The sequence below is a fragment of the Panthera uncia genome, chromosome C2 (genome assembly GCF_023721935.1).
Source record: "Panthera uncia isolate 11264 chromosome C2, Puncia_PCG_1.0, whole genome shotgun sequence".
In the NCBI taxonomy this organism is placed as follows: domain Eukaryota; kingdom Metazoa; phylum Chordata; class Mammalia; order Carnivora; family Felidae; genus Panthera; species Panthera uncia.
Window position 1 is genome coordinate 41,519,200 of NC_064810.1, and position 13,475 is coordinate 41,532,674.

General features: G+C 35.2%; 1 protein-coding gene across 1 annotated transcript in view; it reads right to left on the reverse strand.

The window, feature by feature from the left end:
* Window positions 1–13,475, reverse strand: part of PROS1 (protein S) — a 69,032-nt gene that overhangs the window by 17,288 nt on the left and 38,269 nt on the right. The window contains exons 7-10 of the mRNA XM_049628032.1: window positions 11,721–11,846; window positions 9,096–9,217; window positions 6,330–6,445; window positions 3,095–3,284 (exon numbers count right to left, since the gene is read on the reverse strand). Coding sequence (XP_049483989.1) covers window positions 3,095–3,284; window positions 6,330–6,445; window positions 9,096–9,217; window positions 11,721–11,846 — 554 coding nt within the window. The remainder of the gene's footprint in view (window positions 1–3,094; window positions 3,285–6,329; window positions 6,446–9,095; window positions 9,218–11,720; window positions 11,847–13,475) is intronic.

The following is a 13,475-nucleotide window of genomic DNA, read 5'->3' on the forward strand; positions in this document are numbered from 1 at the left end:
GCTCTGTGCTGACAGCTCGGAGCCTGGAACCTGCTTCAGATTCTGCGTCTCCTTCTCTCTCTGCCCCCACCTCTGTCTCTGTCTCTCAACTATGAATAAACATTAAAAAAAAGTTTAAAGTATTTTATTTGAAATTTTAAAATTATTTAAAATTAGTGAAGCAAATGGTACTAAGTGAACACTCCAGTTTGCTTAATGTAACTTAAGTATTAATGCTTAATGATTAATATAACTTAACTTTGTCAATTAAAGCAATTTAATCTATTTATTTGAGATATCTATTTATTTGAGATAATTTCCGTGTCTGCATAAATTTGCCTGAAACTGTACAAGTTATTAACAAACCAACAAAACTGTAAAATGGTAAAAATACCATGAAGTAATATTTTTTAAATGAAAGATAGGGAGAAAAGAAATCTTATTTAAATGGTGGGGGAGAAAATTCATAAATTCCTAAAATATCAAATTAAGAATTTTTAAAAACTAGCCAGCATCAAATTTATTACCAGATTAAAGTTTTTCTCTGATTTCCTTATTATTCTTAAATTTTGAATGTCAAGTTGTATTCAATTTACAAAGGGAAATTTTGTTTTATTTAAAATATGGGCATATCATTAAATAATAGTTTATTTTTAATAAGAATCGTAAATATAGAAGACAAAATGTATGGAACTGAATAGCTAGCTGCCTTCTATCCAATCCAGAATCCTGCCTCTAACATATCATTCATGGATAGTTCATTAGTAAACACTATCTGCAACTCAAGATGTTAGCCTTGTAGGTAAATATTTACCTTCTTTATATATATTCTATATTACCTAAAATGTATCTAAATTCTCCTCCAAACAGCTGACATTTTCAATTTGTATCAATTGATCAGAAAAATTCTGTTTGCTCTCTTTTGCTGAAAAAGTAATTTTAGTGATTTTTAGATAGGAGATGTGGGGACACGAGGCAATAAAATGTATTCTTCAGGAGTGCCTGGGTGGCTCAGTCGGTTAAGTGTCCGACTTTGGCTCAAGTCATGATCTCATGGTCCATGAGTTCAAGCCCCCACTTCGAGCTCTGCACTGACTGTGCGGGGTATGCTTGCCTTTCTGTCTTCCTCTTTCTGTGCCCCTCCCCTGCTCAAGCTTGCCATCTCAAAATAAATAAATAAACTTAAAAAAATGGGACGCCTGGGTGCCTCAGTCGGTTGAGCGTCCAACTTTGGCTCAGGTCATGATCTCACGGTTTGTGAATTCGAGCCCCACGTCAGGCTTTACTGACAGCTCAGGGTCTGGAGCCTGCTTTGGATTCTGTGTCTCCCTCTCTGTCTCTGCCCCTCCCCCACTTGTGTGTGTGCGCGCGTGCGCTCTGTCTCTCTCGCAAAAATAAACATTAAAAATTTTTTTTAAAAAACTTAAAAATGTATTCTCTAGGACAGTGGAGGAATAGCTGTATGAGCCAAGTATTCTACGTATAGATGCAGTAGGAAAGATGTAGCGGCAAAGCTACGCTAATGAGAGCATTTGGAGAAGCCAGAAAATTTTAGTGATTTCTCTGACAGTTGCATCTGATCATGCGCAGACACTGTTTGGTCAAGAGTCAAGAGCCCCGGGGCACCTGGGCGGCTCAGTTGGTTAAGCATCCAACTCTTTGTTTTGGCTCAAGTCGTGATCTCACGGTTGTTGGGTTTGAGCCCCACATCAGGCTCTCCACTGACAGTGTAGAGCCTGCTTGGGATTCTCTCTTACTCTCTCTCTACCCCTCCCTGACTACCCGCTGTCCCTGTCTCCCTCAAAATAAAATAAATAAACTTAAAAAAAGTGTATTTAAGAGTCCAGAGCCCCAAATCTATGGCTATCAAAGGACAGATAGCCCCATTTTTGGTAAACCATATCTGTGCGCAACTGTACCTTATTTGCTACCTGTACTGTAATGATTTCACATTATATTGTATTAGTTCATAAGGCATCACCTGTTAAATTGTGAGGTGCCAAGTAAGCTCAAGAGCAAGGAAAATCTCTTGCCATAGCTCTAGTGCCTTGAACTCAGGAACTTAGCATTTTCATCAATTCTTTGTTTTAAGTTGATTTATTTTGAGAGAGAAAGAGACAGACGGCACATGTGAACATGAGTGGCGGAGGGCCAGGGAGGGAGAGAGAGAGAATCCCAAGCCGACTCCGCACCAACAGCACAGGGCCGGATGCAGGGTGGAACTCACAAACCGTGAGATCAATGACCTGAACCAAAATCAAGAGTCAGATGCTTAACCGACTGAGCCACCCAGGAGCCCCAGGCACTTAACATTTTAGAAGTGCTCACTAAAGGCTTAGTTAATATTTGAGTGCACGAGTGGGTAAATAAAGAAATGAAATAATGTAGTGATGATGTCACATGTCTTTTCAATATAGACCTCTTGCCAGATCCCACAGGCATATAAAGTGTCTCTTTTGGGTACCACGTTCTAAGGTGAAGCTGATTTCTCAGTTAGAACCTGCTGAAAACAGCAATGACTCTTGCAGAAAAGAGTTCTCCCCATTATAGATGAAAGTATTCCCTTCACGAAAACTTCCATTTTAGGCTCACTTTTAGTGATTATCTAAAAGAGCACTGTAATTGGTACTGGCTGGTATATACTCTCTATACAAATTGGTTCCTTATCTATATGCTAATATTTGAAATTGAATTAATTACTATATGTACTAGTCTTTCGATGTGTATTTCTATGTTACTATTGCATTTCTCTTTCATTTAAAAAATATTGGTGGCTATTCAGTATTTTTGTCCTTGATCAGTAGTATCTTTGCATAAACTGTTATGCCCGCTAATAACCTATAGGAGAGACATCAATAAGTCATTAAAAAAGGTAAAAAGTTATAGAGTAGTTTAAGCAAATAACTGAAAACAATGTTACAAAAATCCTAAATATATTCTGTGACATTATCATTTCTCAGACTATTTCAAGGATTTACAGCGTATGTAGTATACTTCATATAACATCAAATAAATCCAACTCCATTTTGATTTGGTATCACCATAGAAATAAATTATTAATGATGTTAAACTGTGTTAAAGTAGAGATATTCTTTCTAAAATCTATAAAACATACCGTATTCCATAAACCATTATTAATAACTTTGCCTCCAGTTGTGATTTTGGTTGCATATTCATTCTTAAACTGAATTTCAATCTTTCCATCACGAAGAGCAATCAGGAACCAACATGAGTGGTCAAGAGATTCTGCGTACAGGATAACACCTTCTGAATCATAGGTCCGGAAATCAAATTCAGCTGAAAATCTATATAATGGGCAAAGAGAGAGCCTTAATAGAGAAATAGGGAATGCTTAATGCATTATTCTTTTTCTCTTATACTAGAAACAGTAATATGTTGAAAGAGTCAAGTATTTCTTTCTTTCCTGGAATTAGTAAAAAAGTAGAGCACGATTAGACTGTTCATGTGTTATCTCTGGCTCTGTGTATGCTCAAAATCAAGGTATTATATTTTCTTTCGTATTCTTGGAGACTTTTTCTCCAGTGAACAGATGCTTTGGTACTTTTTCATCTTTTTTTGGCATTTGTTTTGAAGGTACTCTTGTAAATGCTGGAATTCATACATATGTACAAAATATTAGATATATTGTATCTCTCCTGGAGCTTTTTATACACTATATAATCTGATGTTAAGATTCCTTTTTTTTTTTGGCTGTATCCTTGATTAGTAAAAGATGTTACCATCTCATGATTGGTTTATACATCAAAAGGCCTGTTTTCCCTGTGACTTCATATATGTCAGGAAGGAATCACTCACAGAGATATACAAAACAGCATCTGGATGACTGCAAACATAATTAAGTCTTTGTGTGTGGTAAGAAAAGTAAAGTAAAAAACTCTAAGATAGATCTGTTAGCTTGATTTAAAAACGTTCTCCAAAGCTTTAATTGTATAAATCACTACACTAGAGCACATGGAAGGAGACCTGAAAAGATATAGTCTAGTCATATGTTTGGGGGTACCTGAGTTTGGGTAATGTCTGTTGCTATTAAGACACTGAGTATATATGTAGCTATTACAGGGGAGGAAATATCTTAGAAATGCTGGGTTAAAAACTAACATGTATCCGGGCCCCTGGGCAGCTCAGTCAATTAAGCGTCCGACTCTTGATTTTGGTTCAGGTCATAATCTCACATTTTGTGAGTTTGAGCCCCATATCGGGCTCCACGCTGACAGTGCAGAGCCTGATTGGGATTCTTTCTCTCCCCCTCTTTCCTTGCCCCTCCCATGCTTTCCCTCTCCCTCTCTCTCTCTCAAAATAAATAAATAAATTTTAAGAAAAAATAACATGTATTGATTAGTGCCCTATGACACTGTAATGAAAATTAGCATTAACATTTCCAAGAAACCATCAAATCAAAATGATTGAAAAAAGACAAACAGGGAATAGAAAAAAATAGTTGTATAACTGTTAGTCACTTGAATTAAATTAAAATAAAGGTGATTTAAGTTAAAAAAAAAAGTCAGGACTTCAGATAATTTGCAAGAAAGGCAAGAAAGAATCCCCATAGAGGCACTATATGCAATGGGGAACAGACTTAACTTCAAATAGAACAAAGAAAGGCTGATGAAATAAATGTTTTAATCTTTAGAATTCCAAAGAAATATTTTAAAGAGGTTATGTGGAGGGAAGTATGTTGGACAGATAACAATGTAGTAGGGATTTACTGAACTAAGATTATTTTGTTTATTTACTTTTGCTTAGGATAAGGACCTCTATTCTCTTTCATAATCATCACATTTTGCTGATGTGAAGCAGGTATTATCTTGTCAAAACCCAAATCTGCGTATGCTCAGGATCTTCCAGAAGTTGATCCTCTTAGGGAGATAATTTCCTTCTCTTTGCAAAATCATGCTACACCAGTAACACAAAGAGTTGTGTTCTACATTCTTTCTGTCTGGAATACATCAGCATACCCCGGGGAACAATTCATTCTTTCTCTGAAGTTTTGTAGAATGAAAAAGAAGAGTGAATTTGTTAACTTTAGGGTGGGATAAGTATTTGATCATTGGAGACTGAGCTGAAGGAATTTGCAAAAAAAAAAAAAAAAAAAAAAAAAAGGAAAAAAGCCACAACAAAGCACTAGTTATTCTTTGTGTTGGTTACCAGGTGGCAGTTTATAAACAGTTCATCAAGTTGTATATTTAAGATACGTGTTTATTTCTATACACACATATATATTAAACTTCAATAAAAAAGTTTAAACTATATAAATAAAGGACAAATAAATACTGGAAAAAATAATAATTTGGCTTATGTTATTCCGTGTTACAGCCCAAGCTATTGTGAATTGTCAGAAATGAATCCTCCTGATAGTGACTAAAGGTATGCAATAATTAACCTTTTTCTCTCTCATTCTCATTATTATCTTAGCAAGGAAATGTTGTCTCCAGTCTATGTCACTAGATGACATTATTTGCTCTGAGATATTAAAGGGGAAAACCAAGTCTTGGTAGATAAAAGAGTGTTGAAGGAGCACAATTGCATTAGTGAATTTTAGAATAATGTTCCTTAAGGATACAATTTCTATGAATTTAGGTGAATTATTTAATGAATAATCATTCATGTATCTAATGAATTAAATTGTACATATGCATGCTTATCTAATTAAAATATTTTAAAATATGGATTCTGTAATCAGTCTTAAATACATTCCCTTTCTATTATTACAACAAAATTCTAATTTCCTTTTTTCTAGTTTCAATCATATATGACTCTTAGAAAATTTGATAATTAAAGGAGAATCATGACTCTAAATCATCAACAACTATTCTTTCCCTAGACACAACCTAACTACAGGAATAGCAGATAAGCTACTCAATCAACTAAAATCATGTGATGTGTTTCTTTAAAATACCACTTACACAATCTTATGAATTTTCCTTAGTAATTATGAATACAGCTATATTCTGAAAGCAATACTTCCAGCATTTTCTTTTTACTTAGCTTTTATAACATGTATAAAGAAGAATGAAAATTTGACAAATATATTAAATTTACTTTCCCAACTTCTTAGTAAATCTGTATTCACTAGAAATGGAAGAAGGATGGATTAAGGTACAATGATCATTGGGGAAGGTCAGCCTAGAATGACCCAAATGATTTTAGCATGAAAATTACATGTGTGAAGGGGTGAATTAATGTTAGGGTTCCCTAAATTATCTGATTGATAATATATCTAAATTATCTAATTGGGAGTGCAATTTCATACATTTCAAACCTTTTTGGTCACTTTTCTTCTGTCCTTACCTGCTTACCTCTAGAGATCATCACTGACATTAGTACCTCACCTGGTGATTTCCGGCAAACGAAATTTTAAATATAAAACCACCCCTATGAACTGCTCTGCTAAGTAAAGTAATTCATAATTTTTGTCAAGGTTCAAGGGAAGGCACACTGGAACAGCCTGGAGAAAAGGAAACAAAGCACATAAAAAAATGCATAGATTATTGCTTGCTGTTTGTGTCAGGTTATACATTCTTTCTCTGGTTCCTAGTGATCTTGTCAAATGTATTCTTTGGGATACATTAAATAAAGAACACCCTTGGTAATAAAGCAACAGCTTTTACTTCCTTATATAGTCCATAAGTAAAACCTCCCAGAACACATGTTTTAAAGTCTTGTTCAATGTGTGTGGCTTTATATTTTTGTCCTTAATATTTCCTTTGCAAATCTCAGCCCAAAACACAACCTTTTCCTTCCAGTAACAACATGTATCCCCTTAACTAACTGCAGTTCTGATGCTTTCAAAGAATTACATCGGAAGAAAAAAAAAAAAACTGGAGTCAGAAATCATGGAAGAATTAATATACCAATAAGTAGCATCTCATACACTCATTCATTTATTAAGAAAAAATTTTCTGAGCAAAAATATACTATCTAGACAGTGAAGCTGAAGTAGGGAAGTTGAAGGAAATCCATTTTAGAAAGGCTCCATTTCTGCTGTCTTCTTGCCAGGCCCTATTTACTCATGTTCTCTATTTCACTTTGAGTCTATATAGAAACCAAAGAAGCCATATTTCCACTCCAGGGGGGAAACAAGAAAGTTGATCATTTTCTGAGTTTTGTCCTAGGGCCCCCAAACACCTGATAACATCTAAGAAGAACCAGATCCCAAACATGTTGCAGGACATTAGCCTCGAATAAACCCCAGCTGATGCTGGCATCAACACCCCCTACCTTCTATGATTATAAAATAACAACTATTATCCACCACCACTTGCCTTTGATTGGACCCTACCTAGATTCCTGAAGGAACATGTATCCTGGACCCTTTCCAATATAAACCCCTAACCCTAAACAACGAAGAGACTCATTCTCTTTTCCTTTCTGTGTCCCCCAGACACTCTGTCTGCTATACTCTGTTATTCATGCTATTCAATAAACTCTGCTTTCACTTTCTCCAGTTTGCATTTGATTTCTACACTTTGCAAAGCCAAGGGACCTCTTGGATCATCCCGTGGGGACACCCCGCCCCACCTCAACCCAGGTTCTTGGACTCAGCCTGACAGCATCAAAGAGAATGCCTAGAAAACCTAGATAGGATAAATACAAGCAAATAGATTGTGTTAGTCTCCAAGGAATTTACAAAAAAGTGATTCAGAGTCATTAAATTTAATATCAAGTATTTTTTTCCTAAGAGTAACACCAAACATTAAAATGGAAAGATTTTGGGGTGCCTGGGTGGCTCAATTGGTTAAGCGTCCAACTTCAGCTCAGGTCACGATCTCACAGCTTGTGAGTTGGACCCCTGCATCAGCCCCCTTCCTGACAGCTCAGAGCCTGGAGCCTGCTTCAGATTCTGTGTCACCCTCTCTCTCTGCTCCTCTCCCCCTCATGCTCTGTCTCTCTCGGTCTCTCAAAAATAAATAAACATGCAAAAAATAAAAAAAATAATAGAATGGAAAGATTTTTAGGGATAAGTTTTCAGGCATACATACAGGGATGTTCTGGGGGAACTGTGCACACGGCACGGAAACAACATCTCATCTCCTCTTAGAACTTTAACAAACCTATTCTAAGGAAGATGGTGATGTGTAACTACTATGAATACTAAAATAATAAAAGGTTAAATTACAAAGTAGACATTCAGCGGCATGGAATTCCATTCAATAAAATCAAAGTTACTACATAGATATAGTATAATCTCACCTTCCCTGTCTTTACCAAGGAGGTAGCATATATTGAATGTTTCATTCTTGGACATAGACAGTTTTATCTTGGTAACAGATACAGAGGTTTGTGTATATACATGATTAAATCATTATTGAGGTGGGGTTTTTTGTTTTTTTGCTTTTTGTTTTTTTTTTCTTACTGTCTGCTTCATGATCATATAACATTTTACCTTCACTTATGAAAAGAAATGCCGGAGTTGGACCAAGAATCACTAACACATGATCCTTAGTTAGGGGGAGAAAAGCTTCAGATGTTGACCTATTTATTTCAGTGAAGGAAAAGCTACCCCCAACATTCAATTCCTGGATCAATAATGAATTAAATCCAAGTAACTAAAAGCAAGTTTGAGACATACAGATTAACAAAATCAACCTCTCTGAATTTTGATGTACTTAAACCTCACTGAATCCTATCCTGACAGTTATTTCCACCTGAGATTTTATGAGCCCTCTTGCAAGTACCAACATGACAAAATGTGATCAGACTCGTCAAGAGTGGGATAAAGTATATGTAGGAAAATGTTTCCGCTAAGTTTCTACATAAGATTTTTTTCCTCACAAAGAGAAGTATGAACCTCAGCTTGTCTTAATTTTTTAAATAAACATACACATTGGATTTTGTAAACGTATAGGCTATACAGATGAGTGCTCTCTGAACTATGACCTTGCAGCCTTTTTCAAACCTAGTCACTAATTATCCCCAATATTTATGGCTTACATGACCAAAATTAGTAAATAGGCTGTGACTCTGAGCCTGCTAGATCTCTAGCAATTATTATAGAATATCTGTATTTCCCCGACTTACCTCAGCTACATGGAAATAAGTACCCAGTTCTCTCATTTTAGAAAAGAGACGGGAAGTTTAACGTTGCAAAATGTTACCTCACAACTCTTGTGATCTTGGGCAAGTTTGAATCCTTTTTTCCCATCACAATAACAAGAGTAACCTCCAGGGTAATTGACACAAAGTTGAGCACACATGTTCTCAGAGCATTCATCCACATCTGGGGTAAAAGAGAACATAAATCTTAATATCTTCTACATGTTCAATCCAAGAGGAGTATTCTGATTTTAGTGTAAGATAATCAGTGATAATAGATTCTTTAGTGAAAGGAATCTCTGTGACATGAAATCACATTTCAACACTTGGCAGAAATTTAAATGAGTTACAAGCGTAATGCCTATCTATTTATACACCTAAAGCAACAAATGTAATGTATAACTTTCAGCAATAAATAATTAGTAAAAATATAACAACTACACTAATTTTCCAATTTTTGAATTTGAGGGAAAAAAGACTAAGAGTCTCAGGATAACTATCATTTCTTACTAAATAAATTCCATTAAGACTGCTTCACCATTCTTTTCTTGAAAGAAAAGAAAGGGAAGGGTAAGGAAGGGAGAAGAGAGGAAGGGGAGGAGGAGCAGATAGTGAAGAGAGGGGAAGGGGGAAAAGATCCCTTTTAACTGAAGGTTAATGTAATCGGGTATTAAATAATATCGAGATCATTTGACTTCCCATAATGCAGTGATTAATGGTGGCAATATATTTAAGGTTATATCTTTATTTCTTACCAATTAAAAAAGAAAAACACACCTCACGGTACTATAATCTCCCATACCGTGAAATCTTTGATATGGCCCTGTCCTCACTCCATATTTTGAGAAAGTCATTCTTGGAAAGTTGTAATGATACGCTTCATCTAAAGTCCACTTCAGAGCTACATAGGATCCTTGCTATTTTCAATGAATGAACCCTGCAATCTTTGAAAGTTCCCAAGTACATAAACGCATATATTCATGGCATATAAATTCCCCCATAAAATGCCTCAACATACAACTCCAAAATTAGTGATCCCTTAGCATTAAAATTAATTGGCATATAATTCAGTGTGCCTGGGTATCTCAGTCAGCTACGCATCTGACTTCAGCTCAGGTCATTATCTCATGGTTCAGGCTGACAGCTCAGAGCCTGAAGCCTGCTTCGGATTTTGTGTCTCCCTCTCTCCCTCTCTGCCCCTTCCCTGCTTGTGCTCTCTCTCTCTCTCTCTCTCTCTCTCTCAAAAATAAATAAACATTAAAAAAAAAGAACCTATTGCCAAATCCAAAGTAATAAACGATTTACAAAAAAAAATAAATGACATATAAAGTACTTTGAATATTGTACATAGGTACCACACATGCATCTTTTTTTTTTTAAAAAAGTCTGTCATTCTTGAATAAAACTACAGTATACACAATGAAGTTGGCTAATAATAAATCTGAATATTACCACAGTAATTTCTGTCTGGAGTCGTGGGAGAATAGAGATGGTATGTGGAGGGTATAATTTTTGATGAGTGTATGGGAGGTAAAACATCAAAATATCAAGAGAAGCACATATATTTGAGAAAAAAAAACTATTCTGGAATTACTATTGATTTAGGCAAATTAATATAGAGAGGAATTAGATTAAAGGTTATCTCCCAAAAAAGTAGATAGAGACAAAAGGTAGATTAGAGTTTAGGAGAGGAAGGAGGGGAAACTTATTGCTTAATGGTTACAGAGTTCTGTTTGGGATGATGAAAAGTTTTGGAAACAGATAGCCTTGATGGCTCCATAACCATGTGGAAGCAATTAATGCCACTGAATTGTACCCTTAAAAATGGTTAAAAGGGTATCTTATATCATATATACATATATATATATATATACATTTTTCATAGTGGAGACATATATACATATATATGAAAAATCACTATTGATTTGATTAGTTTTAATTATGATATTAAGTTTATTTTGAAATTTTACAAAATTTAAAGGAGGATATGAGTCTATTTGCATATATCCATAATAAAAAAAAAAATCCCCCAAACATCTAAGCCTCTGGGGCGCACCTGGCAGTGCGCCTTCAGCCAAATGAAGTAATGAGTCCAAAGGGCTCTCCCAAATGCGCAGGTCCTGACAGTACTAATCAATACTTCTCAAATTTCTAGAGCTCAGTTATCATTTACTTATGATGAGATTTTTCTTTTACACGTATTTAATTATCACAGAACTACGTCATTTCCTATTTGAGAATAAATGACATAATAATACACGCACAGAAAATCATCCAAAAGCTTGGCATACACCTGAAGGTTTCTAACCATCCATGTAACACCTGTGTGATTTTTCAACTTATCTTTCATTTGCTTATGTTTTTCCTTCCAGGTTGAAATGCTTTTTGTCTTTGAATATTATTTAAATGATGTGAATGTATTTTTATCATCCACAGAAGATCTCCAATTCATACACAGCTTTGAGGGCAAACAGACTGCACAACCCCAGACCTAAAGACCATGTGTCTTACATACTGTTATTCTTGAAGGAAGCCAATGACCCCCAAACCGACCAAGCTACATCACGGAGCTTGCCATCGTAGAACATCTGATTGCTAATTCCAAGCAGAACCAGTGTTTCTAATAGGAAAGCAGGACTCAAACCCACCCTCTGTGCCATCAACAATGATAACCACCACAACTCTACCTTCACAAAACTTTAATGTGGGGTTATATCTGTAGCCTTCAGCACATTCACATTCAAAGTCTCCTGGAATGTTCTTGCACACAGCTGTGCCACAAATGTCTGGCTTCATTGAGCATTCATCCACATCTATAAATGAAACCAACAGATTAAAAAAAAATATTTTTTCCCATACCAGAGAATACTAGCAAAGAATGCTTGATTTGTGTTTCCTGGATCTAGTTTAATATATATAATGAGAAAAGAGAGTGGCCTGGGAATAACAAAATTTTAAATCTGTCACCATGTTTTAGTTTACTAAATATGATTTCTTCATACACACATACAGGGAATTTGATGTTTGCTATGTTCTTTATAGTTATGTAAAAGGAGAGGGCTGTAGTTATTTTCTTATCTACCAGGTTACATTACATGAATAAATGGGAGAAAAGATTCACCATATTCTTAATATATACCCCTAAATGCATGTTTTTGAAGTATGTTCTTAAAAGTAGATTCACTCTGTATTATCACAATCATAAAAAATAAAAAAGAGGTGGCTCATCAGTCACTTTTTCCTTTGGAAATATACACTAGCTAAATCTGCATACTATTATTGCTGGCTAAAGTATTCAAGAGTGATTCAAATTTAAAATGGAATTGAGTAAGGTCTCAAAGTATTTATAAAATCCCAATACAAACTTTAGTGCTAAATTAATATCCAGAAATTTCAGACACATTTATTATATTACATGGTAGAGTAGGAAATAAAGTATTGATTGCAGCTAGTCACTAGATAAAAACATCTATGAGAAAAACAAAGCAAGAGACAGAAATAGTTCAATGGAGATGTAATTATTTTAGTGAACTTTTCTCATCTGTAATCTCTGGAGACAGACAAGTTCAGAATAGGAAAAATATTTTCTACTCTAAAAAATTGAGGGTTTAATTTTTTCACAGACTAATAACCAAAATTTCAGATAATACTCTAGCTAAAAAAAAGCATGCACAGAAATAATTGAATCAATTCCTGTGGTAAGGGAATTTTTCTGTATCATGACTGTATCAATGTCAATGTCATAGGTGTGATATTGTACAGTAGTTTTGTAGAATGTTACTATTAAGGGAAACTCAGCAAAGAGTACATGGGATCTCTTTTTATAATTTCTTGCAACTGTATGTGAATCTACAATTACCTCAAATAAAATATTCATTTTTTTAAAAAGAGCTATAAAATCCATATTTTTAAATGAAAGTAGGGGCGCCTGGGTGACTCAGTGGATTGAGCAACCGACTTCAGCTCACGTCATAATCTCATGGTTTATGAGTTCGAACCCTGCATCGGGCTCTGTGCTGACAGCTCAGAGCCTGGAGCCTGCTTTACATTCTGCTCTACCCCTCCCCTGCTCATGCTCTGTCTCTCAAAAATAAATAAACGTTAAAAATAAAATAGTAAAAACATATGACTAAAATTGTTTGGTTTCAGGCATATTGCAGAGAATTATTTAAGTCATATGAGTCCAAGTTATAGTACGTTGATTTTATTACTCTACACTGACATCTAATGTCTGATAAAAAGTTTCATTCTTCCATTTTTAGACAATTACTGGCAACTTGATCTCAAGCATATCCACATCTTGGCAAAGGCCTTATTGTAATAGCTATACACATATTCTTCTATCACCTAGTTTACAGATAAAGACTGTAAATCAGGATGCCTGGTTGGATCAGTCAGTTAAGCATCAGACTTCAGCTCAGGTCATGATCTTACGGTCCAGG